The sequence below is a fragment of the Magallana gigas genome, chromosome 3 (assembly GCF_963853765.1).
Source record: "Magallana gigas chromosome 3, xbMagGiga1.1, whole genome shotgun sequence".
NCBI classification, from domain to species: Eukaryota; Metazoa; Mollusca; class Bivalvia; order Ostreida; family Ostreidae; genus Magallana; species Magallana gigas.
This window is the reverse complement of record NC_088855.1, coordinates 37,041,386-37,068,555: the sequence shown is the minus strand read 5'-3', so window position 1 is coordinate 37,068,555 and position 27,170 is coordinate 37,041,386. Positions and strand designations below refer to the sequence as shown.

General features: G+C 32.2%; 1 protein-coding gene across 2 annotated transcripts in view; it reads right to left on the bottom strand.

The window, feature by feature from the left end:
• The window catches only part of LOC117680576 (guanylate cyclase 2G), a 35,664-nt gene extending 13,741 nt beyond the window's left edge, over positions 1 to 21,923 (bottom strand). The window contains exon 1 of one of the 2 annotated variants that reach the window (XM_034480071.2): positions 21,182 to 21,923. In XM_034480071.2, the coding sequence (XP_034335962.2) occupies positions 21,182 to 21,507 (326 nt within the window). In that variant the 5' untranslated portion in view covers positions 21,508 to 21,923. Of the gene's footprint in view, positions 1 to 293; positions 664 to 21,181 lie in introns of those variants that run through there. The other variant, XM_066079537.1, reaches the window with a different exon arrangement.
• Positions 21,924 to 27,170: the final 5,247 nt, after the last annotated feature.

The following is a 27,170-nucleotide window of genomic DNA, read 5'->3' as shown; positions in this document are numbered from 1 at the left end:
AAGAATTCAGTTTTTTTAATAAAGAAAAAACTGATTTCGTTTTGAGACAAAAGTGTAACTAGCCAAATAGTTATTTTTTTCTAGATTTTAAATACACGTTACTGATATACAATATTAATTGTTAACTAAATAATGCTATATATATTACATATTATTGATATTTACGCACTTGATTTTTGAATTCATCAGAATAGAAGGTTTTTGTTTGAATAAGCAACTTCTTAATGCTGTCGTGAGGAAATATTTATCGCTATTTTGCATTGTGTGTGCCTTTTCACAGTGTATAAACTTACCCTGCAAAGACAGGAAACTCAATTATATCAACATGTTCGATCTGTTCGTTTTGGGAAATCACATTTTCATCACTAGCATACTCAATATCAACATTGCGATACAGTCTTTTTAAGGCTTCATCACTACCTAAAGCGTCATACACAAGTTCCAGATCGGCATAGATTCTCCTGTGTGCTTCGTAGGAAGGCTGCCATTGTTTGTATACCTCACTTGAGAAACTTGATCCAACTCCCCGGATGTTAATCTTTGCAAAGCATTCGAATACAGACAATGACGCAAAAAGAAAGACGATATAGAGCAATACTTCCATTCTAATTAAAATATAACCACAAGAGATCAAAATTCATATTGCCTGGACCGTCAACTCTCCTTTATATCTTTAAAAATATCTGTGTTGTAAGAGTTGAATTTATACAGCGGTATTACACAAGGTTAACCAAGCATTAAAACAAATATCTTGTAATATCCGATGCAATTCAGTTTTGAGACGAGGTCTTGAGTACCATTGATGGTTCTCGTAATTTGAACAAAACTATACACCAGAATTTCAAGCCTGGACAACGGTTTGTGATGTAATTAGAGCTGATATTGTGACGTAGACTACCAAGATAGGTCATATAGGTGGCCGATCAATCGATACTTTTTACATGCTTGGTCACACTAGCCGCTGAGTTCATTGTTACTAGGGGTACAGTACACGAATCAAAATAGGTAAGTGTTGAAAGGTCATATTTATCGATAATTCGTAGACTTTATTAAGAAATACGAAATCTTAACTTTCCACATAAAATAAAAGGATGACTGCACTTAAGGACATTCCAATCGATTGATATTTACCTCATTTCTCGAAGATAGAGAGAGAATGTTCAATTATAGTACCGTTATTCTGATCTTAGACTACTCATAACAATATTAGATCAACTCTCCATGCATGTGTGTAAGTTTTATCATCAATCAAGGGCAGGTAAGTCAAAATTCATGATATTTGCAGAGCAGTGAGGGTAAGATCACAACAAATTATTGTATTGCAACGCAGTTTAAAACTATTATGATGATAAATTTTGATAAAAAATTGACCAAACTATATAAAAATGACTTGAAGTAAAATTGAGCGAGGAATAAATGTAAAAATAGTGACCGAAAAGGGGCTCAAAATACGGCGTTAAGCGCAGTCAACCTTTTACCTTTAATCATATGTTTACGCATGGTAACCATCCGCATTTTGTTTTCAAAACAGTTTTATATAGATATTTTAAAAAGTTTGTAATCTCTAGTGTAGTCATTGTATCTTTATCCGCAACTTCAATCAAATACTTCACAGATCAAGACTTGGTTTTTTGATATACTAAAAGGTCAGTTTAAGGTTAAGGTTATTCTTAATGGCAAAAATATATTACTTTTCATGCCGTTTACAACACACCAATCAAATATTACATGCCGACATTCTCAAAATGTATATGTTTATATCTAATATGAACAATAAGCGTGACCCGATATGATATTAATCGGATCCTTATTACAAACATCAAAATACGCATATAATTTCGATACAAGTTAAATGTTTGTAAAGAGATTATAAAAGTATATTAATGCAGTACTTAAAAAATACAAGTGAACACTTTTATGATTTTTTTTCTGCATATCTAAGTTCGATTTAATCAATTTCTACATAGAGGGTCCTCGCATATTTATTTAATGATAATTCAGAAGATCGAACGAAATAATTACATAACATTTCTATTGCTCTTCATGTGGTAATATCTAAAATCAATTACTATATTATACCTCTTGCTAAAATGTCAGTAAACCATTAAATAATAGCAGTCACGTTGAGACCATGTATATTCCATACAATGTCAGTACGAAATGATCCTCCCTTTGATTCTTATGACATCAGTTTTAGAGTATTATAACGTCAGGTTTTTTTTACTCACAATGAAACTTATAAAATCTAACTTTTCATGATTATAATTCATTATTTTCCATTTATGCAAAACAGTCATTAAGATATCATGGTTTGCAGTTGACCTTTTTATGGTTTATACGTGGTAAGTAAATTCCAGGTGGAATTTACTGACCACGTATAATCCATATTAGGTCAAACGCAAACCATGTAGCTTATAATTTTCTATTTTCGTAGAAAAGGCATTTTGGCAGCGCAAATAAAAGCTAAAACAAATTAGGCACTTCGAAGAAAAAATCTAAATGCGTAAAAGTTGGTACCAAGTCAACGCACTTCGATTTTTATTTTGAAACTGCGTAAAAGTGTAATAGTAAATTAACGTTTTGTAAATCACGCACATAAGATAATATGTAAAAATCAAATATTCTTTGATTCGATTAAATTAGTTCATAGTATGATTATTTGAACTCATTAATGGATACGATTTACCGTTTTTGAGAACGGAGAGGGGACAACCAAAGATACACGTAATTCAATTACCAGTGCGTCATTCAAAATAAATACACTATTCGTTTTTCTTTTGCCAACATTAAATGTTCAGCAATCGAGTAAACATAAAAGAACTGAAAAAAGACAGAAGCTTTGCAGTAAATACTATACATTGATATTAAACATAACACCTGATTTGTCTCTATACAGGAAACCCTCTTCTCAAAATTAAAACCAATAAATCACTATAGAATTTGTATTTCGTTTTAAGGATTTTTGAGATTTCATTCATTATAAAAAAAAGTTATGATTTACAAACATTGAATAATGATCAACTAAAGAATATGCAGTAGGGCATGGCTTTTTTTCTTGCATTAATATTCTAAATTCATATTCCGTTTGATATACATAATTTAGGTATATTTTCAAATCTTCCTAAAGTTCTAAATTTCTGCTTTCACATTCACATGGTAAAAAAAAGATAAAATAGAAGAAGGACAGTCATACTTAGCGATGCAGTTTATGTCCTGTTTCAAAAAAAAAATTCCAATTTGTTTTTAATGTGTCAATTATTAAACTACGTAGAAAAGTCAAATTTCTCGTCAATAGTCCCTTGTAATAAAATAAAAGATAAAGTGAAAATATTTAAACTGATGGATCGATTATTCTATCTGTGTAATTCTTATTACGCCGCTTGGCATGATTATGTGCTTTTAACATAAAATATTATATAAAAATATCCTAATACGTAAGAAGAATAGATGTCAAAAACCCTTTTTTTATTTCTTCAAAACTGGTTAATTTGTTTTTTTTTCTTGTCAGATCAACCACTATAGTTTACAATTTTACAAAATAGTTTAAACTTTTTTGATATTGTTAACCACTTGCAAACACTTACAAAGGCAAACATTTCAGTGCTAGTGACAAAGTTTATCTATTTTTATTGATTCAGTTGGCAATTAATTGTTTTGCTTTTAAATTTGAATTTTTTCCTAAGAGTTTGCAAAAATAGCGGTGATAATTTTATTTTTAAAAATCCCACAGACTTTCCTTTCAGAAACGATGTAACAATGGCACTGAATCAGCAATGCTCAGATATAAGTCAAATAAAAAAGGAGTGTAATATTTCTTAATACTAGTATTTGATTTTTCAATAAAAAGCAATTCCAAAAACTTAGAAAAAGCACCCATAACACAATTGGTTGCATTATATATTCATTATGCAGGTTGAATTTAAATAATTCAGCCTATGTAAAATAAACTACCATTATCAGATAAAAAATATCCAAATTATCCAATGTCACGTCTGCGCGAGACATTTATAACAAAGATTTACTATTAACTTTAATACAAGATATGTTCCTTACTGGATCATTGCGAATATGTTTCTTGGTATAAACCGACTGTTTGTTCTGCATACTTAAAACCTAAACCCAAGACTCAAAACAGATAATGCAAAAAAAACATTAAATTTTTGTTTACTTCCTTTTTTTTCTCAACAACACCACCAGCATAAATTGCCAAAAATATATCCATCCATGGTTTATTTTCAAGAGTGAAAGCAATATGAGCTGCGATTTTCATGTTGACATTTTTTTTAAAGAAAATGTTATTTTCTACTAAAATGACAAAAATATCATGGTTTTAAAATTTCTGTGAGCTCTGTTTTTGTGGAGAAAAGCCTTAATTGGAGCAAAATTGAATTATTGTCGTCCTGTACAAAAATTAATCTGCTATATAGTGCTTATAAATGAAAACTTTCTCCTGACAAAAAATATTGATTTTTACAAATCTTATTTATCACAAAAGTTTCAGTTACAGGCAGACTTATACTAGCAGGTTTTTGCAGCAAAATAAAACTCTACAAAAATACAGCTCATATGTAATCCATGAACATTTTAGGAAAAAAACAAGTCATGAACATTTAACAGTTTGAAACCTCCTTTTGAATAGTCTTTTGTGACGAATTGCCTTTTTACCTCGAATTTAGATTTTAACATAAAGCTAAAAATTTCAGTATTCAATGAAGATAATAATGTTTTATTTGTCGGGGGAGGTGAAATGATAAGAAGATTTTAATTTGGCGAGATTAAAGTCTTGGCAACTGTAACTCTACCATTTCAAGTAAAGATTTTTCTATTCCACTGCTGGACCATCAAGAATCAGGGATGTGTCATCCGCATATTGGGTGATTTTGTGTTTTTTATTACTGACTATAATTATTGACTATAATATCTTTTATCTTTGTGTTTTGTTTGATCAGAATAGCTAGTATCACTGCACATAACAAAAATAGATATAGAGCAATGGGATCTCCTTGTCTAAAACGTTTATGTATTTCAAATTGATCAAGCAAGCAAGAGATAATCCAAAGCCGTTGTGAAATAGGGCGCCCTTTTTCTTAAACATACTACTTTTAGCAGAGGCAATATAACACTTAAGGTCTCTCCAGAAGAATTTATAAAAGTCAACTGTGAGTCCATCACTACCAGTTGATATGTTATTTTTCATATTTTTTAAAACATATTATAGTTCCCGCTCTGAGAAACTACCTTCAAGGGAATCTGACGCTTTTTATGAAGTTTATTAAAATATGAGGAATTTATATATGTAATATTTGTGAGATTGATATCAACATACTCAGAATCATTATAAACATATTTTATCTTGTTTCAAAGTATGTTATTGATCATATGTATGTATACTTTTCAATTATTCTTTACCTTTTTAATAGTTTTATAAAAAAAAAATATCGAGATTCTAAATTGCAGAAACATTTTGTAGGTTTTTTCCCCTTCTCAACTCATTTGGTATGTGACCTTCACATATGTCCTTGTAGTTCTCCTTTTTCTTAGATTTTTAAGATTCTGATTTTTTATCACTAACTAGATCAAAATTGATATCGGTGGTGGGTTCAAATTGTTCTATATCCTCTTGTAGACACCTTTCCAGTTAAACAAGTCCCATTTTAAAATAAAGTAATGTAGCCTTTAACAATTTACTTTGGACTTACATACACTAGTACTCATTATAAACAATTCTTGCTAAACACATAAAAAATCTCAGTAGTTTTAATATGATAAAACAGATTCGGTTTTGAGACAAAAGTGTAACAGGCAAAAGAAAAGGACCCTTTAAATGTTTAACACTCAAATTTTTCTAGATTTTCAAAAAATACACGTAAGTGATATAAAATATTAATTGCTAAATAATGATATATAATAGATATACATGTATTTGACATTGCGCTTTGAATTCATCAGAATAGAATGTTTTCGTATGAATAAGCAACTGTCTAACGCTATCGTGAAGAATTTTGCATCGCATGTGGCTTTTCTCAGTGTTTTAACTTACCCTGCAAAGACAGGAAACTCAATTATATCAACATGTTCGATCTGTTTGCTTTGGGAAATCACATTTTCATCACTAGCATACTCAATATCAACATTGTTATACAGACTTTTTAGGGCTTCAGCACTACCAAAAGCGTCATACACAAGATCCAATTCGGCATAGATTCTCCTGTGTGCTTCGTAGGAAGGCTGCCATTGTTTGTATACCTCACTTGAGAAACTTGATCCAACTCCCCGGATGTTAATCTTTGCGAAACATTCGAACACAGCCAATGACGCAAAAAGAAAGAAGATATAGAGCAATACTTCCATTCTAATTAAAATATAACCACAAGAGATCAAAATTCATATTGCCTGGACCGTCAACTCTCCTTTATATCTTTAAAAATATTTGTGTTGTAAGAGTTGAATTTATACAGCGGTATTACACAAGGTTAACCAAGCATTAAAACAAATATCTTGTAATATTCGATGCAAAAGGCCAGTTTTGACACAAGGTCATGAGTACAATTGATGGTTCTCGTAATTTTTTGGAACAAAATCAACCATCAGAATTTCAAGTCTGGACAACGGTTTGATGATATAATTAGAGATGATTTTGTTACGTAGAGCACCAAGACATGCCCAGTCATATGACTGGCCGGTGGAGTAAACGTCAATTGATACTTTACACATGCTGAGTCGTACTAGCCGCTTTGACATTGTAACAAGGGGTACAGGTGCACTCTCTCGGGTCTTTAACTAATACCCTACCATTTTTTAAAAGGATAACAAAGAGATGATAATAACATGTCAGGAAAATAAAACTTCACATGCACATATGGCTGTTAAGATAAGCTCAAACATCTAATGTCCAGCAAGTGTTTAATTAACAGGAGATTAAATATGTTTGCGGTGTCAAATTTAAACACTAGCGTTGGTTGAATTAAAACTTTTGTCTCATAAAAGCGTCTTGATTTTTTTTTTGTTATACAAACTTTAATCAACGTTTTTCTACTGGACGAAAAAAGTTCAAAACATAAATTCTCATCGCAGCTGGTACATTTTTTAAATATATATAATCTATTTAAGTTAGAAAATTTAAAGATTTTAGACTTAAGATGTAACATAGTATTCGAGGAAATTTGAAATGCAATGAAAAAACACATAAAATTAAGTACTGTGGTCTAAATATCTAAATATAATGTTAAATAAAACCTCCAGATATGAATAGACTTGCTTTTGCCATCTCTACATTCTTTTTTTAACAACATCAAACCGATTCATAAACAACAGGCCCAGGAGTCACATCGCTCACCTGAGCAAAAATGGCCAAAACTCTGATTGAATGAGCTTGGTAGTAACAAATTCAAAATATCTTGACAACTAAGTACAGTAGATCTAACACAAAAAGTTAAAAAATCTGCAAATTTTCATCCACATAATACCAAACTCCTTTTGTTGATTTAGATTTTTCTTAAATCCTATTATCAAATTATAAAGATCCCCCTTTTTTGTGGCGCCGCTTTTCCAAGTGATCATGATCAAACATTAATCTGCGCAACCTGTCCTTTCCAAGAAGTTTAAAATTTTTTGGGTTTTTTCCTGAATGCCTTGACAGATTTTTCTATATATCTTCCATTGTAAAAATTTAACCCACCCCCCCCCCCCCCCCTCATTGTGTCCCCCAACATATCCCGGGGAATGTGATTTGAACAAACTTGAATCTACACTACCTGAGGATGCTTCCACATAAAATCTGAGCTTTTATGGCCTAATGATTTTTAAGAAGAAGTTTTAAAAAGATGTTCTCTATATATTCCAATGAAAAATGTATCACCCACGGTGGCCCCTGGGACAATGATTTAAACAAACTTGAATCTACAGTACCTTGAGAAGTACAACTAAATAAAATTTCTTTCCAAATGCTCGATCCAAGTTTGAGCATTTCTTGCCGAAACGTTTTTGGGGAGAAGATATTTAAAGATTTTTTCTTTAACTTGATCTTCCCCCTATCGTGGCCCCACCCTTCCCCTTGGGATCATGATTTGAACAAACTTAAAGCTACACTACCTGAGGATGCTTCCACGCAAATTTGAGCTTTTCTGAGCAAATTGTTTTTGAGAAGATTTTTTACAAAAGAATTTCAATAATTCTAAATTATCTCTCCTTTGAAAAGAGTTTGACCCTTCAGTAACCCTGGAAAACTTTCATTTATTCTGAATTATATATAATTAAAATAGCATTGTGAAATTTAAGTAATCTCCTATGCTTAATTTGACTTTAAATCCTTGTCCGGAACAACGGGTGCTAATTTCAGCATATACTCAATTATTAATTGTACTATAAGCCATTGAAAAAGATTATATTGTCGTCTTATTGCCTACCAGACAGCGTTTGATATTGTGAATATGTTTAATTTATGGTATAAATTTTCAAAACTTGGAGTTCGTGGTAAACTGCTGACAGTAATTAAATCCATGTGTGTTAATGTCAGAGCATCAGTACTTGTCAATGGTTTCGTTACAGAAGATTTTGAAATAAAAAAAAGGTTCGATGCAAGTTGAAGTTCTTTCACCTATAATGTTCTCTCTCTGTGTCTATGATTTTGAAAATTAATTTTTAGGAATTGCCTTAAAGGGACTTGGACACGATTTGTTAAAAATAATTAATTTTTATTTTGTATGTATGATATGGTTTACTGGTGCATTTTAAATGATTGATCAAAATATTGAATGTTAAAGCCAAGTTCGTGCGAGATACAGAGGTAAAAATTGATTGTTATGTAAACAAAGCTCGAGTCTTATAGTTGTTTACAAAAAATGTGATGTAAAGAACTACTATTTCTTAGACAAAATGACACATAAAAACAATTTAAACTTATTCAGTATCTTCATAAATACTATTGTCAACAAAAGAAAGATATATTTGATTGAAACTCAATACTATACATATGTAAAAATGACAATATTCGAGCTTTGTTTATAAAACAAAGAATTACGAACTCTGTATCTTGCTTATGGCTTGATATTTGACTTTCAAATTTTGACATAGCATTAAAAACTTGTATATTTATCATTATAAACATTATAAACATTGAAAATGGAAAAATAAAATTTGAAAATTTTAAGCCAAATCGTGTCTTAGTCCCACAGAAAATTCTATATTTAAGCCTTTTTGTACTTTAATATAAAGACGAAAAAGTCATTTTTTTAGAATCCGTAGATGATTGATAGAAAATGTTAGATCTTTTATATGAATACACTATACTTTATGGCATCTTATTGTTAATGTGGCAAAACCCAAAAAATCGTGTTTTAAGAAATGAAAGTAAATTGCATACGAACGGACATTGGTCATACAATGGACGGTTACTAAATGTTGTAGATAGCTTTACGTATCTAGGCGTTATATTCTAGTGTAATTGTAAGTTTTGAGAAACTGAAAAAGTTAGCAGAACAAGGATAAAAGTGTCTCTATACCATGCGTTCCAGAACAAAAGATTTGTACATGTATTTGAATAATGAACCAGTGATGGCTTTGTTTGAAACATTTGTAAAAGGAATTTTATCTTATGGTTGTGAAGTTTGGGGATCACACAAGGCAAATGATATTGACAAAGTTTTTATGAAGTTTTGTTATGATTTAATACAATGATAAAATACTGGTTTACACTACTCGGAATCACAAACTGTATTTTAAAATACCATAGATAAGGCAAAAAGCCATGCCCAAACTGGGCAGTATTTTTTAGTTCAGAATTGTATATTGTTGGTCTTGGTGATTTATGGGAACACCAAGAAAACTTTGTGTTCGATAAACATTTCCCAATTATAAAAAAAGATTTATTGATGTTTATTGTCATTAATTGTTTGCTGTGTTATTAAAAATTCTCCTAAATGTTATATTTTTTCTCTCTTGATAGAAAACATTTGCGTGCAGTCTGATTTACTCAGTATACTACAATATTCCTTTTCTAGAAATGTTTCTTTTCTTTCAAAGTACTGCGGATATAGTAAATGATTTATTCATTAAATATGCTGTTTCGTGGCCCAATCTTGGATTAAACTCAGTAAACTGCTTGCTTCATTAAAATGCACAATCGCTGTATTAGTTTAAAATAGAGATAAGTTATCATGATTGTGTGTTAAAAAAAATAGCACATATCAAAATGGCCCAGCTTTTAGTACCCTCAATACTTTGATTCATTATAGGAAACGCTTTCACAAAGTTTCCGGGTTGCATAATAGTTTTAGATTACATAATGCATGCCATAAGTAGGGCATGCGCGGATCTAGAGATGAGGGGTGGACCCCTCCTGAACTTTGCAAAGATAAAAAAAAATACAATTTAACGATTTATAAGAAAAATGAGTTGACTGTTACTATCGATTTTGTGAAAAAATTCGACCCCCCCCCCCCCGGAAAAAATTCTGGATTTGCGTCTGTAGTGTCACGGTAAAATCGTGCTTTTCTATGACCACAACATATAAATTAGGTCGAATTCATCCATGACCATCCATTTCAAGTACATATACCATCCAGACCCCCTAACCCCGGGAGAATTCAGGCATAAAATAAAATATTATTATTATCATTATTATAGTAACGAAATTGAAAATAGGTTTTGGAACTCAACCGAACCCAAACCCCAGACTACCCACCCCCAACACCTCGACAACTGCCAAACAAAACCCTCGGACCTACCCCCTCCCCACTTTTGAAGAAAAAATTTCTAGATCCTGGACTGCATAATTTATGTTCAACTCTTGATTAGATAATAATTTTTAAATTGATCACTAACAAACAGAATAGTGTATTTAATTCAATAGTTGAAAATGAGTAAAGCTTGAAGAGTTTAAAGGAACATTTCAAGAGATATAGCCGAAATAGTCAAATTGTCATGTAAATTTTGAATTTACTGCCACGAAATTACTGCCACCCGGTAAATTCAAAATATACAACATGACAAAGTTACGAAAAGAAAACGACAGACACGCACGTGTACAGATAACAAACTGGACCAAAAATATGACTACATATCTTCGGGAGGGGGAATGGTGGTGGGAGGGGGAAGAAATATTAATGCCGAATTGCCTCTGATTATTCCTCTGTTGTTGCAGAAATCAAATTTACAGCATTATTTTATCAATTCTTTATTCTAAGTGTTTAACTCAAGAACCTGAAAAAACGGGCACTAACTTTTAAAAAATTCATTTTGAAAAAAAAAAACCATACAGAACTTAATATGCGTCATTTCGATTATCTAGCATAATATTTATAAATAGAATACATGTATGTGCAGAAAGAAAAAATTACAATGAAGATATCATATTGATTTTCATATTTGCGTGGTTGTTAATTAAATACTTATATAGTACCATTTTTCAATGAATTTGTTATTTTAGCTCAGCTGGGTTTGTAGTTGCACGTTAATGCCATTCATTAAATTGCTGATACTGGATAGAATACATATGTATCAAACTGAGCAAGGTATTCTATTCTTTTAATAATCATTGAACGATTACATACATTGGTAAACTAATTAATCTATTAGAGGAATATTTTCATTAATTCTATGGAAAATGTCTCGGGTTTATTTTGACTCGATCAATCATATCCTAGGGAGTTGGTTTTTTGTTTTTGTAATTTTTTCTAATTAACCTGTTTACTTTGAAATGTTTCCATTAATTTGACATGCTTATATTGAGTAGTGAATTCATATTTCGAAAAGGAAAGAATCGACCCAAGTTCTCATTCTTTGTGCCTTCATTTCATACATGTACATGTATTTTTATAGGTGTACATGTACATTCACAGCAACAACATTGAAAGGAAATGCCTGTTTGTTTTGTTTTCTGTTGACAATAAATTGTAATCAACAGATAAAGCGGCGTGTCATCAGTGTCAAGCATTGGATCGATAATGATTAAATATGAACCACCAGTCCTATTGACGATTTCATTCAATAATTCATTGATTTCTTGGAGAAGTTCACATCGCGACGATGCTGTTAATTTATTTCACATTCGGCGATGAAATTGAAATCTGATTGATGTGGCTTGGTACATAGATATTTAACGCCTGCCCTTTGTAGCCCTTTGTAGGTCTGATCTTTTGGGTACATGTACTCTTGACATTAGTTCTATCACAGCAACATGATCATCCAAACAAACTCAAATCTTCTGTGCATTTTCACGCTTCCAGGCTAACCGTCGTAGCGGTAACTTAATTATATTTCATTAGATATTTAAAAGATCAACATCAAAATGTATAACGTCGTCCGGATATTTGGCTGGATTTAGACTTCATGAGCAAAGGGCGGCCATAAACAATGTTCTACAGTAAAGCTAAGTTAATCATCCTTGACGAGCTAGGATCTTTACAACTATGTAAAGGAGTACGCGTTTATGACGAGAACATTCCAAAATATGGGAAAATGATATTACATATATGTACAAAGGTTTTAGGAATATTCTATTTCATCTTTGATAAATTGTTCAATACTTTGTAGCGAAAAGTCCTTCTAAACTATAAGAGTAGATCATTATTTTCTTAATTTGCAATATATGTTGGCTTCTCATAATGGTGCATGCTTTGTTACTTAGTTTTGACAAACCTTTGGACACATAAAAAAAACTTGTCAGACCATAGGCCATCTCACTTAATTTTTCTCGTTCTTATCATCATGTTATGCTCTGTTCCGATTGTCTCCTTTACACTTTCGTTAAAAACCTTACCAATTTTGTGCACCTATTAACAACTGCATGTTTTTAAAAATTGTATCGTTTTCTATTTAAAATCAATGAAACGAAAGAGTTGCATTATCTCCATGATAGATGAAAGATAGGTATTCATGAAAACGAGAGGAGGGTTCAATGAATTGGTCCATAGTCAGTTTAATGGGTCTTTTTAACTTGTAAGTGTTTACGCGATGCCTAAAGACAATCAAGAATATCTAATCCTGAAAAGTACTGAAATTACATATCCTGTTACGACGGGGAACTCAACGATATCTAGATGTTGGCGTAGCTCATTTTTTGATATAACTGTCTCTAAGCTAGCATACTGTATATTTTTGTTTTTGTACAACAGTTCCTTTGCAACAGTGCCACCAGTGGTATGATATTGCATTTCGAGCGTGACGTAGTTCTTCCGGAAAGTTAAGTAAGATGACTGCCAAAGCTTATACACCTCATGGGGAAAAGACGAACCACTTCCGATGATTGTAATTTCCAAAGAGATATCAAGCACAAACGTTAGAATTAAAGCTTCGTAAAAACTTATAGTAAAAAAACTTCCAGATTTATGGAACATCTCAAGAACTGTTAGACTTCTAGATTCACTCACAAATGGTTCTTTTTGACAAAACCAATTTAGAATAGATTAACACTGTAGGGTTATTCATTTCAGAGTATGACATAACATGGCACTTTCACTAGTGGACACTTCAATGATCTCTTTTCTATCAATTGACACGTCAATATAGGGTTAGTTGAGGATAAGTGAAAGTAATCGATGTCCAAGCAATTATGATAGTCCTCAACACCTGATCGATGTGCTTTAGAGGGTGAATACATTAGTAAATTCTCATGATTTTTCTATTATGATTTTCATTTTTCTATTTCAAAAGATCGAATATTTAAAATATACGATCTTCAGGAAGTTTAATCCTGTAGATTTAATGAGCACAAATATATTATTTTGGATAAACTAACGTAAAATGAACGTTTTATCGTTTTTTTTTTGAAAGAAGGTTTTGTATTTCTCCCTCTGTAACAACGCAAGTAATGTTTTATCGGCATTTTCTCAACAGTGTAACGTGAGGATAATAAATGATGAATGTCATCAATATCTAAATAATTCTGTAGTTTCATTGAACAAGAAGTCCAATACTGTTTTAATTAAGCTATTTCAATTTCAGGTTATCTGATTTTAACGGATAATGATAATGGCGGTTACTAATCATTCATCGTTGATGAACGTCAATCCTGAGATTTCCCCCATTTTGACGTCATCATACTAGTGGTAAATCATTTCGAAGAATGAATTTGGTTGTTATATGTCTATACTTATAAATGAAGACTTTTTGCAAATAAACTAAAATATGTCTGTACCAGAGAAACTGCTTACACCTTTGGTATTTCAACACCTGTGAGATGATTATAATAATACTATAATAGAATTTTGACTGATTAGTAATTTTGTGAAATTGATTAAAAACCTGCTTTCATTTTCGACAAACAACCCCGAAATAGCAAAAATGAGATTAAGGTGGTGCACACGCTTTGGCGGATCTAAGGCAGTGGTAAGTTGCATCAAAATACATACTTGCAATGATATGATATTAAATGGTTACCTAAAAAGTGAATATATTCATCGTGAAGTTACTTAGAGTATACATAGAAGTTAAGATTTGACAAATGTTGAGTAAATAAAAAAAGGCAATTCGTTTCTGAAATGCGTGATTTTAATTTTGATGGATAGAACTCATTGCGAAGCGCGACATCTGGTGGGAGAATGGAATAGAACTTTCCAGTCCAGAACAGGGTAACCAAGAACGCGAGGTGGCTAAATAATCTGAAATTCTTATTTGGGACAGTGATAATAATTTTAGAAAAATTTGGCCTAAAGAACATTTTTCCGTTCAAGAAGCGTCATTATTCTGTATCAAGGATTAAAAGAAACCACATTGATTCAAAAACCTCAGCAAAAAGAAAGTCAAGAGTGAGGAGAAAGTCGGTATCAAAATATTTCGAATAAAAAAAATAATTCGTGTAAACAAAACTGATACAATTCAAACTTATAAACATTTTCCATAATTGGCGTTTTACAATGTATATACCAGTATATTCTTCTCGTAAATCACGAAACATTCGAATTTTTAGTCATCATAAATTTTCTATTTTTTGTGAGATTATCAATTTTTCTTCCTTAATAGGGTTCGATGGTCGTGGCCATTTTTATACCGTGTTGATCTTATTTAAAAGAAGAGTTCCATGTACAGAAAAGGATAATACCCAAATTTAAAATGTAAAATATATGGATATTCTCTTTACTCAATAATACTTTATAGCTAAACAAATCATATCTTAAAATTTTAGGTCCAACTGATGGTAACTTTGTTGATCACCAAGCCTCCTTAAATTCATCAGAACATTGGAAAAAACCCTCTAAATCCTGTTACCGCGGAAAATAATATGAGGTAACCGCAAAAGATTTTGGTTAAATTGCTGTACACGTGACACCGTTTCATGTAAATCAATAGATGTAATTGCTGTCATTTCTGTCAGCTGTCAATTCCGACGCTGTTTGCCGATGATTCGGCAACTAAGGATATTAGCATATCTTTAAAGGGACATAGTGATGCGCAAACCCATGATTCAGCAAATATCGATTTTTACACGATTTCCACATATTTTATTTATCATATGAAAAGATGAACTTTTGAAAAATTACGGTGTTCCAAAGTAAATAAATCAAATTAGAAAGAGAAAAATAGAATTATGCGTTGGGCCAACACAAAAATATTGAGTTTTCCTTCCGCTTCATCGCCACGCAAGCTCAGGGGAATGTAAATACTGCAGGGTGGCATACATCATGAGCCAGAAACCTCTCATTGAAACATGATGTCTTCAAGAACTATATATTTATAAAGATACATTTTCAATAAATACATATTTTTTACCAAAGACATCGAATAGCTTCAAATTCAAATTCTACAATCCCATTGTAACTATTTTTAGAAAGAAATCGCAATCACGTGACACTACACCTATGTCCAAAACAACTCGGTTTGTTTACATTTGCAATTAATGACCTGTAGATTGATAGGTAATGACTTGTGATGCGTGAAACCTTCCATATGATGAAATTTAGAGTAGCTCTTTTTATTTCCGTTCTCATAACCAAAAAGTAAATCATCTATTTTGAGTCACTGTGCCACTTTAACACACGTCTTTATTAAACAATTTATTTGTCTTTGGAAAGGAAATTGTTTATCTTGATGTTAATAGATGGATATTTCCAAAATGAACGCAAGACACAATTCTTCGATTGAAAACAGACAAAACAGTGCACTTAGTTTACTGTCAATATACTATCAAATATCGATGCATGGCTCGGTGCATTGGTTTCTTTGTTTTCGATGATTCTTCACACCGCAACATTTTAATGATTGAAATATTTCATTCACATGTGTTTAAGGACTTAACTCTCTATTATTAATGCGTTTCAACAATAGAAGAGATAAAGTAAACTCTGTTGAAAAAAAGATGATCTATTAGAATCATCGATTAATATTCATATTTTACCATGCATTGCTAAGGTCAAAATATACACGTATTTACAAAATTCAAAATAGTTTTACATTATAAATCCAAATAGAATTACAATGTTACGCCGTAAGTGATACGGTGACTAAAAAACCTAAGTTTTACTTTTTGAATATGACAACAGAAATATGAAGAAATGTATGAAAATTCAATCTAATTAAAATTAGATCTCTGATCCGCTCCTAATAGATCGCTACACAAAAGACCTCTTCTGTGTAGCGATCTATTAGGAGCGGATCAAAGATCTTACTTTAATTAGAATGACGAAAATTCGTCATACGGAAGGTTTCACTTAATCTTCTTACACAAGCCCATGTGTTATAAGCCAACTCCTGTCAGTTTACAAGATGTTAAAATTCATCCGGAAATACATGTAAACAAAAGTGCGTTGAGAGTATTTCCAGTTGTACCAATACCTGTTTGCCAATGGTAACAATTTGTGCCTTTGGTGCCATTGGACTCCTTGAACGAGTTTTGGGGTACAAATAGTGGGAAATTTACCAATTTAAACTATGGTACCTTTGGTATACCATTGTTAACACTGGCTGATTTAGCGGAAAATGTCAAACCAAGATGCCATATTTTTGCCTCGTTGATCATTTTGCACCAAAAGGATACATTTCGAAATACAATTTGTGTACAGTAAAGTATTTTACTAACATTTTTTTTCTCCTGCAAAGCGTGCGTAGATCTTTGAAAAACATGGCTAGAGTGAGTTATTACTAGGAGATTACTATATAATCATACACATATATAACCATAGCATTTACTTTCAACTGTGTCCAGGGACGAAGTAAATGCTATGGTTAATGCCAACAACAATCTAAAGGACCTTAACCCTAATGTTGAAAAAGCTCTGTGTTTTGAGGAAACTATGGTTGAGAGCTTTCGATGTATGGCTGAAATGGAATGGGTAGCCTACATCACAAGAAAAAATTGGAGAAAACTTTAAAGTTCAAAATGTTTTGTATGCTTTAGCTGGTAGTCATATTCCAACCAATGTCCCCAAAACCCTGCAACATTCCTAAATATACGGAAAGAAATTTTATTCAGCTGTACTTCTGGCATGTTACAATTCTTGAAAGAAATTGTTCAGCTACATCAAGATTTAAGGTGGAAAAAGCTGGAAATTAATTTGTTGCCTTCAATGCATACACAGTATCCTCCATTTTTATGACGTCATATATAAAGTTACCATCGCTAACAGAGCTCTAGATCGTCTGCAGAAATGTCTACCTATGGTAAATTTTATCGGCAAACATTGGTACCGTTGGCATACCAATAGTAAAAAAAATTACCAGTGGTAACTATTGTCTGCCAACGGCAGTACTCTGAATGCATCCCTATGTAGATATTTCTGCAGACGTTCTAGAGCTCTATTAGCGATGTTAACTTTTTATATGACGTCACAAAAGTGGCAGATATTGTGTTGCATTGAAGGCAACAAATTAATTTCACAGTTTTTTCCACCTTAAGGTCAAGATCTACTAAATGAAAGGTGCATACAGGTTTATGAAATTCAAGATATAAATTCTTTTAATGATGCTTTATAACATCTTTGTTTCATAGGGTGTACCGGAGCTTAAAGTTTTGGTAAACACAATGAAAAATCATGTTTTAAACAACCATTTTCTATGAAATATGAAGGATAAAAGTAACAAATCTCGGAGTTCTGTCCATTTTTTACTAATGAAATATATCTAGATTGCCTACAGTCTCTCCTAAAACGGCATTAAACAAGCTCTTGGCCACATCTTTAGCATGATATCAAATTGAATATGGGTACCGGGATTACTTTTCCTGTTATTAAATATAGAATGTCAAAATATTGTTTTATTTTCTACATAATTCCTTTAAAGTCGTTAAATACGGGAAAAAATTCATCAAATCAATTATGACGTCATAATGGTTCAAGCACAAAAATGACACTCTGGAATCATTTACTAGATCTTAACCTTAAACCTTATTGTAGCTGAACAATCGTTTTAAGCATTGTAACATGCCAGAAGTGCAACTGAATAAACTATCTTTTCGTATATGTAGACATGTTGCAGGTGTTTAGGGACATTGGTTGGAATATGAATTTCATCTATTTATAGCACCTTAAACATTTTGAAATTGAAAGTTTTCTCAAAGTTTTTGCTTCTGGTGTAACCTATCTATTCGGCCTTAATATTTTTCAAGGACGAGAATATACTCTGTGGAAAAAACTTCCTTTTATAGCTTTCTAAAACCGATCAGCCATATATCGAAAGCTCTCAAACATAGTTTCAAAAAAAAAAAACCCACCAAAAACCAACAGAGCCTTTTCAACATTAGAGGTAGGGTCCTATAGATTATTGTTGGCATTAACCATAGCATTTACTTTCAAATGTGTTCCTGGACAAACGGTATTAAAATCATCGGGTGTATATGATAATATAGCAATCTAGACTCATTCTAGGCATGTTTTTTCAAAGATTAACGAACGTTTTGCAGGAGAAGAAAAAAAATTATTCACTGTGCACAAATTATATTGCTGAATATATCCTTTTGGTGCAAAATGATCAACTAGGCAAAAATATTGCATCTTGGTTTGATATTTTCCGCTATATAATCATCCAATGTAAACAATGGTACACCAAAGGTACCAATGTTAACATTGGTAAATTTCTCAGTATTTGTACCCCAAAACTCGTTCAGAGTACATATGGGTCTAATGGCATCAATGGCACAAATTGTTACCATTGGCAAACAGGTATTGGTACCACTGGAAATACTCTGAACACACCCATTGATTCGAGTGTCACGTGATTGCAATTGCTGTCTAAAAATAGTTACAGTGGGATTGACACAATGAGAAAAGAGTTATAGATTTAAGTTATTCAATTTCTGTGGTAATAAAAAAAATATGCATTCAAAGAGAGTGAATCTTATTAAATATATATTTCTTATAGACATCAGATTTCACCGGGGGTTCACTAGCTCATGATATATGCCACGCTGCAGTATTTACATTTCCCTGCGCTTGCGTGGCTATGGAACGGAAAGAAAACTCAATATATGTGTTGGCTGAACGCTTAGTTCTATTTTTCTCTTTTAAATTTGATTTACATGTATTTAAAAAATATTGCAAAAATACACTTATATTCGGTTTTATTTTATTGGTCTCTTTATTCCTCGAATCAGTTTGAAAAAAAAATTTGGAAAGAGGTTTTTAAAAGCTGGATTTTAGTTGTAAACGCAAGTAGACAAGATTTCTAAACGTAATGTGCAATGTCATAATCTTTTATGGTCGATCCAAAGATATATTCGGACGATTTTAATAAATATACACATAATAAATGCATGGGGGTATCTCCATTCGGAAGTCACTCGAAACACCTCGCACAATTTTTCAACGTTATCATTCGGGTACTTTTATCACTTTCGCAATGCAACATCCCCGTAGACTTTTTTTTTTATTGAAACCGTACAAGCTAGAAGGGGCGTTTCAAAATAGAAAAAGTTTAAGAAAATGTGCTGCATAGTTATACATGTAAATATCTTGGGACAGACTTTAAATGCGAATCAGTGAAAATGTTTTTGAATCACTATACATCTAATGTATATACAGCTGCAATTGTATTTTCTTACCTTTTTCTAAAAAGAATCCAATTGTGATTATACAGATACCGACAAAACTGAAACAAGACCTATAAAGTTAGAATCCATTTATCCGCGTATTAGTATCCGCATTCCTTGAATTTTTTTATAATTACCTGAACACAGTTTTCGGAGCGACTGGAAATGACACATGTATTGGAATAATTATGATAGACAATGTGCCTTTTGTCTTCTCATTCTTAATACGTTGACACTGTGTTTATTTTTCTAGTGATTGATAAAATCTTATTTAACTTAAACATAATAGCACGGGTCTGCATGGATTGACGTCAAATTTATTTTTAAAAAAAAGAGAAAAAAAAAGAAAAGTTACATAAATGGTAAAATTGGCTGTTCCTTCGATGTAACATACAATATTTGGGTACTTTTACTCAGAGAGAGAGAGAGAGAGAGAGAGAGAGAGAGAGAGAGAGTAAAGGTAGTCTGTAGTGAGAGACATTGAAGAAGAATGATGCGGGTCAATTCCACGCATGAATCACTGTTGATTGTCTTATGTCTTATTTTTTTATTTTATTTTAAAGCTCGTTTCATTGGATTATAGTAAAAGAAAGGCAGCAAATTATATCGGAACAAAATTACCATTCGTTGTTATATAATTGCTGTTCGGGGAAAAAGACGACAGATATAGCATTAAGGGGGGTGAATCTTCATGGAAATACTAGTATCGCAGCAGGACCAACTGATCTTAATTGAGCGTCTGCGAGGACAGTGTTAAGCCGATTTCACAAAAGTTGTACTATTCCTTTCTCTGTAATGCATTGATATCGATTGATGATAAATATCGCATTTAATGACCTTATTGATGTTAGCAATTTTAACAAGAGCGTGGACTTTTGGTATGATGCAAATATCTAGTTCACCCATCCAAACACGTTCAAAGTGGTGCTAACCTAAAGTGAAATCTACACTGCTCTATCATTTGCTCTACCCTAATGAATATACACTGATTACGTAGAGAACACCTGAATGAGCAATAAATGTCTCTTTATGTCTATTTTATTGGTAAAATGGTTCATAAGTCTGTTTATATTTCGATACATCAGTTCAATGAGTCAAAGAGCAGTGAATCGTATAAGCTTAAATTCTTTAAGCATTGTCATACAAATACATAATTAATAAATTGTTAATTGAAACATATGTATTTGTGAAAGTTTTACATTTTGTATGTCTTAAAATTTGACTCACCCTGCCATAACTGGGAACTCAATCAGATCGGGGTGTTCACTTTGCTCCGTCGCTGTTATGATGGTCTCAATGCTGGCGTATTCAATATCCACATTTTGGTAGAGGGCTTCTTTCGCAGCTATATTTCCGATACCATCGTATTTCATTTCTAGTTGGGCATGCGACTGTCTATAGACCGTGTACGAGGGTTGCCATAGTTTGTACACCTCATACGGAAAAGTAGTTCCTTTCCCGTTTATGTGGATTGCAGAAAATGTTCCACATATCAAATGCGATAAGAAAACAAATTTTAATGGAACGTTCGTCACGTATATCACCTTTGCCATTGTAAGCAGAAAATTGCGGATACATTCGCCTCACGCTATGAAGTTGATAACTTTCCTCCTATATCATTGCCTCCTTTGGGGGGTTTTCCTATTCGTCTTTTTGCCACGTATCAACGGAGGTGTGTAATTTGTGTATCAAATATAGAAACTGAAATGCTTCAATGATTAAAAAGTATAATTTGTTGACAGTGGCCACATTTGAAGCATGGGTTAGTTATCCGTGGTATAGATCAATAGTTCTGTCGGCGCACGTTATTCAGTAGATCAAATCTGTCGTCTCGGAACAGTATAAGGTATTGTTTCGTTTAGCTTCTTCAAAAAGAAATTCAATGATACGGTTAAGTTGATCAGCTGATACTGCTCTCGTCTGCTTCTTTGTATTCTCGTGGTGATGCGTTGCATCGAAAGTCGGGCATTCTAATCACGATTATAACAGATTACGATATGACAGGTATGGAGAATTGTTCTTGTACATGTATGTTCAAACAAAATGTGGGGGGTCAATAAAATTACGACAGTCTTATATTTGTTTGGCAAGTCGATATCTTTGAACAATCTTATAAAATGCTCTCTAGCCTACGTTAAAGTTTTCTTTCCTTTAGTTATATATTATATGGTCCAAATTAGTTGTAAATATTTGTTCGTTTAAATAACACTAACCATTTTAGATTTAATTGTTTCTTCAAAAATAGTGCTTGGTTTAAAATAACGATTTCTTAAATTTTAATTGAGAGACCTACGTGTATAATTATATAATTTTAATTTTATAATTGAAATATTAGATATCTTAAAGGTATTTTATTACATTTTCTTCTTTTAGCTGTATGTATAATGCAATACGATAAAAATGCATTTTAGAAGCTTTTATCTTCTTTTTTGGTTATGCATGCTCTGAACTTCATGTAATTATTAGATGCATGAATTACAGCATTAAACTTACTGATATTTAATTGTTTATTAGATAAACACTGATGTAGATTTTTCTCGTGCACTGTATGACTTGTATTTAGCTAGGCTATAAATTACTGGTGTTATGAGTAAAGCAAATTGCACAGAATAAAGTGGTAAGATGATAGGGGTTAGACAAGAGGCCGGTATAATTATTTCTGCTACTTGTTTAATTTCGCTTTGTCATTCGCAAACTCAAGCATTCATAAGTTAATGTTATAATGTTATATTTTAAAAAATAAAGCAGAAATTTTTTTAAACCCCAAATACTCAGTATTATTGTCTCAATGTAAAATTAAACGATCTATACAAAGTTTTCCGTATATTGCTGTAGATGTGTATGTTAAAATTTTGTTAATATAGTATGATGACAGTTTAAAAAATATAGGACTCGTTCAACAAATCAAAAAAGTGTGCCTTAAGCCTGTATGGATTTTATCGTGGTCAAGGAGATTAAACCCTCCTACTTGTGCTTTCTCAATCTGGGCAAAATATATTTTCGCCCGGACGTTAAACAATAAACGAAGGGCGCGTGTATTCTCTTTCAAATGCAATTTTTACTCGTTCATTTTTATTACAATACCTTGAATAGCAAATCGCAGTAATACAAAAAAAGACAATATTTGTTCAAGATTTGTAAAGGATATGAGAACAGGACATATGGGAATCTAATCCGCTGTTCGTTAATTCAAATACTGGGACATTTACTCTACCCTAAAGAATCTTGTTTAATCAACGTATATTGAATTTGAATATAAATGTCATGATAAACTTTCCCTTGGTTTCTTAGGAAAAGAACGTTCTAATTTTCAACATTTTAGCGATAAAACATCGATCGAGCGTGCGTTTATTGTCCATTAATTTAGTTTAAAGAAATTCTAAATTGAAATAAGGAGATTGTTATTATTTGTAATGTACTGAACAAATAAAATAGCATTGCTTATCATCAATAAGTATTGAATTAAATCGATGATACTTACGTAGATTGGGCGGACAAAGTGTACTGTTTATATTATCAGGGAAGGAAACGGAAATTATTTTAATTTACATTTATCATAATGCTAAATAACCAATGAGCTGCTCGCAATTTTTCGTTTAAAACATTGATTTTGGCAAACTTGGCCGAATAATTAGAATTGCTGTGGTAAACAAATTTGCCAAAAGAGTAATGTGTGTAAATGTTCAACAGATAAAAAACTGTGACAAGTGCTTCTCGTAATTGTAAATGCACCGTCATCAAAGCTTTTATTCAAACACCAATATATACAGGTCTATGTACTGGTTATTTCCTTCAATATTTTTTGAATAAAGAATTAGACAACCAACTGTGTTCAATACTGTTCATGCACCTACTGACAAAATCGAATAACAATGAATATGAATATGCGTATTTCTTATAAACTTTTAAAAAAAACCTTATTTTTCATCGTTTTGCAGTTTCCAGCTCATTATACTTTATCTACATGTCTATAACAAATAATGTGTAACTTCTTTTATTTTTAATCTAGGGGTTGAGTATTCATGGATTATTTTAAGATCGATCAATACTAAGCAACATAAAGAACATGGACTGCATGGATTGACGTCAGACTTTCAGATCCATTTCTGAAATATTTGGTGAATTGTTACTATTATATACTGATCAATAATTATTTATAACAATTATACACAATTGTACGAACAATATTTTGGATAATTAATTGAAGAGATTCAAAGAGGGGCGTAAAAAATGTTTGGCATTTATTACACTGATGCGTTTTCTTATATGTTTGTCCTTATTATTTTTTTATAGGGGCATGGTCCCGATTTTGGTCAAATATATTTTTCCGACTTTAATGTTTACACTGCTTCAGTTAGGCATTTTTAATAAGCAATCAAAATTTGGGTGTCTCTAGTTGAGTTATTAACGAATTAATTAGCCTACAATTCTTTGCAATGTAAACAAAGCGTCTCTTTATATTTAAAATGTTCAGTGAAAATTCCAGTTTTATACCTAAATTGAATGTGTTAAACGTTAGGAATGTTTACTTATGCTTAAAGTTAATAGGAAGATAGACAAATTAGTTTTAAAAATATTCTTTACTGGAATATTGAACATATGTAAACAAAAACAGGGCACGAGCCTTGTTTACGAGACAAAGAATTGAGAGCTCTGTATCTTGCTTATAACTATACGATTTGTTCTCAAATTCCATTTGATCATTAGAAATGCATTCGAATTCCTTAAGCATTGTAAATAATAAAAACCGAAAAATAGTATTTGATCAAAATCGTGGCCATGCCCCTTTAAATGCTCATTTCCATTATAACAATATGAACCACCAAATGTTCAAATAATACCATTACCTGATAAACCTAGATATTTTTAAAGAAGGGGGGGGGGGCTAAAAATTGATATTAAAAGCAATTATTAAAATGGTTTCAAATGAACATTATTTTTCCGATCCTGTACATTCCTTATTTTACACGAGCTCAATTCCGCGACTCAACCGTTTTGCATCAGATCGTCATGAGAATATGAAATCGCCAACGCTGAATTGTGGTTATAGTTTCTTTTAGATTACATCTGTCTGAAAAAAGCTAGATTTTAGAATCTGCAAGATGTGTTTCTCGGACTCTTCTTCAGAACTAATATATTGACTTTAATTTGATTGAAAACAGGTAACTAAATGATTATTCATACCACACTTTAAATATCTACATGTATATGTTTATTTGAGTTTGCAAATGGAGTGGCATTTCTTCAAACTGCAAAACAGATCCAGAATTATCAGATGAACTAACAAGAGGCCCATGGGCCACATCGCTCATCTGAGGAACAATAGGCACCCTTGTCTCTGACAAACTTCCTCCTTATGGCCACTAGAAATGTCACACAACCTCAGCATTGAGTAATACGTAATTGTCTTTGAATGATATATCATTATATCAACTATCAAGACGCCCTTCCTACCCCTTGTGTGCTTCGTAGCATATATTTGAAGTAACCTCCAGACATTTTATGATTACAAATTCTTTTATATATCTTGGATATATTCCCTTTCATCGATTTCAACTGTATTTCTTTCACAGGTATGTGTATTTTTATAAAGAATCATCAAAAATTGATGGAAGCAATAACTTGGGACAGACTTTAGCGACATATTTTTCACAAATAGCGATGATCTACGCAAAGCCATGTACGAGATGCCTAACATCTCGTCCAATTTAACTCATTTAAAATCTTCAAAATCTTCAATCTCACCTTTCAAATACTCTTTCAAAATCTTTGCTTCACCCATGTTTACTTACAATGTTTTGTTTGTTATTCAATTTTAAATGATTTCTCCCTTTCCTCTGCAGAGATTTGAGCAAATTTCGACGCTGCCATTTTGTTCTGCTCCAGACAAAACAATGTGACGTCAATATTCTAAGGGCAACTACTCTAATTTCAAAGAATTACAAAGGGCAACTACTCCAAATACTTTAAGAACTTATAATTACGGCATGCAGTTTATGTATAAAATACTATGAAATGTATAATGAGTAAAAATGAGTAAGCGAGGCGTCGACCAATGACGGCCATATTGCCTAATATTATTTCTCACAGAACAAATATAGAGATATATGAGGCAATCACGTGCTATGGTTAAACCAATGAAAATGTGACATTTCAGTCCAAGGGAAAACAAGTAATAATATGATAACATTTCAGTTTTTGAAAATAATTAAAATGTTTTTCTTTGTACATTTGGATCCCCAATGTGGCGCCACCCTACTCCTAAAGATTTTGATTTTAACAAATTTGTATCTACACTATCTGAATTTGCTTTTACTAAAGTTTCAGCTTTTCTAAGCAAATGGTTTTTTACAATTAGATTTTAAAAGATTTTTCTCTATATATTCCTATGTAAAAATTTGCCCCCCCCCCACTCCCCGTTGTGACCCAAGACTTCCCCCGGGGTCATGATTTTCCCAATTTTGAATCTACACTACCTGAGGATGCGTCCACACAAGTTTCAGTCTCAATTTTGCTGGCTTATTTGTTTCTGAGAAGAAGATTTTTAATGATTTACTTTATATATTTCTATGTAAAAATTCTACCCCCATTGTTGCCCCACCCTATCCCCGGGGTTCTGATTTTCACAACTTTGAATCAACATTACCTGAGGATGCTTTCACATAAGTTTCAGCTTTCCTGGCTGAATGGTTTCTGAGAAGAAGATTTTTGAAAATTTCACGAAAATTTTCAATAATTCCTAATTATCTCCCCTTGTAAAAGAGTGTGATCCTTAATTTTCACAAACTTTGAGTCCCCATTGCCTAAGGATGCTTCGTGCTAAGTTTGATTTAAATTGGCCCAGTGGTTCTGGAGAAGATGTTGAAAATATAAAAAGTTTACAGACGGACAGACAGACATACAGACAGACGGGCGGACGACAGACAAAATGTGATCAGAAAAGCTCACTTGAGCTTTCAGCTCAGGTGAGCTAAAAACTCTAGAATATTATGCAAACTGAACTTACTGCGTTTATGTACACCTGAAATTCCTAAACCAGGTGGCAATGACCCTTTCACACTCAAACAGTAAGTGCAAACACTTCGAATTGTTATCGACAACGAATAAACTACATGTACTGATCCAGAGAAAACAGGAGAACATAACCAATGCTTCGATCCCAAAGATAATAATCGGAAAGGTGGTATGGTACGTGTGGCTAAGAATAATAAAATTT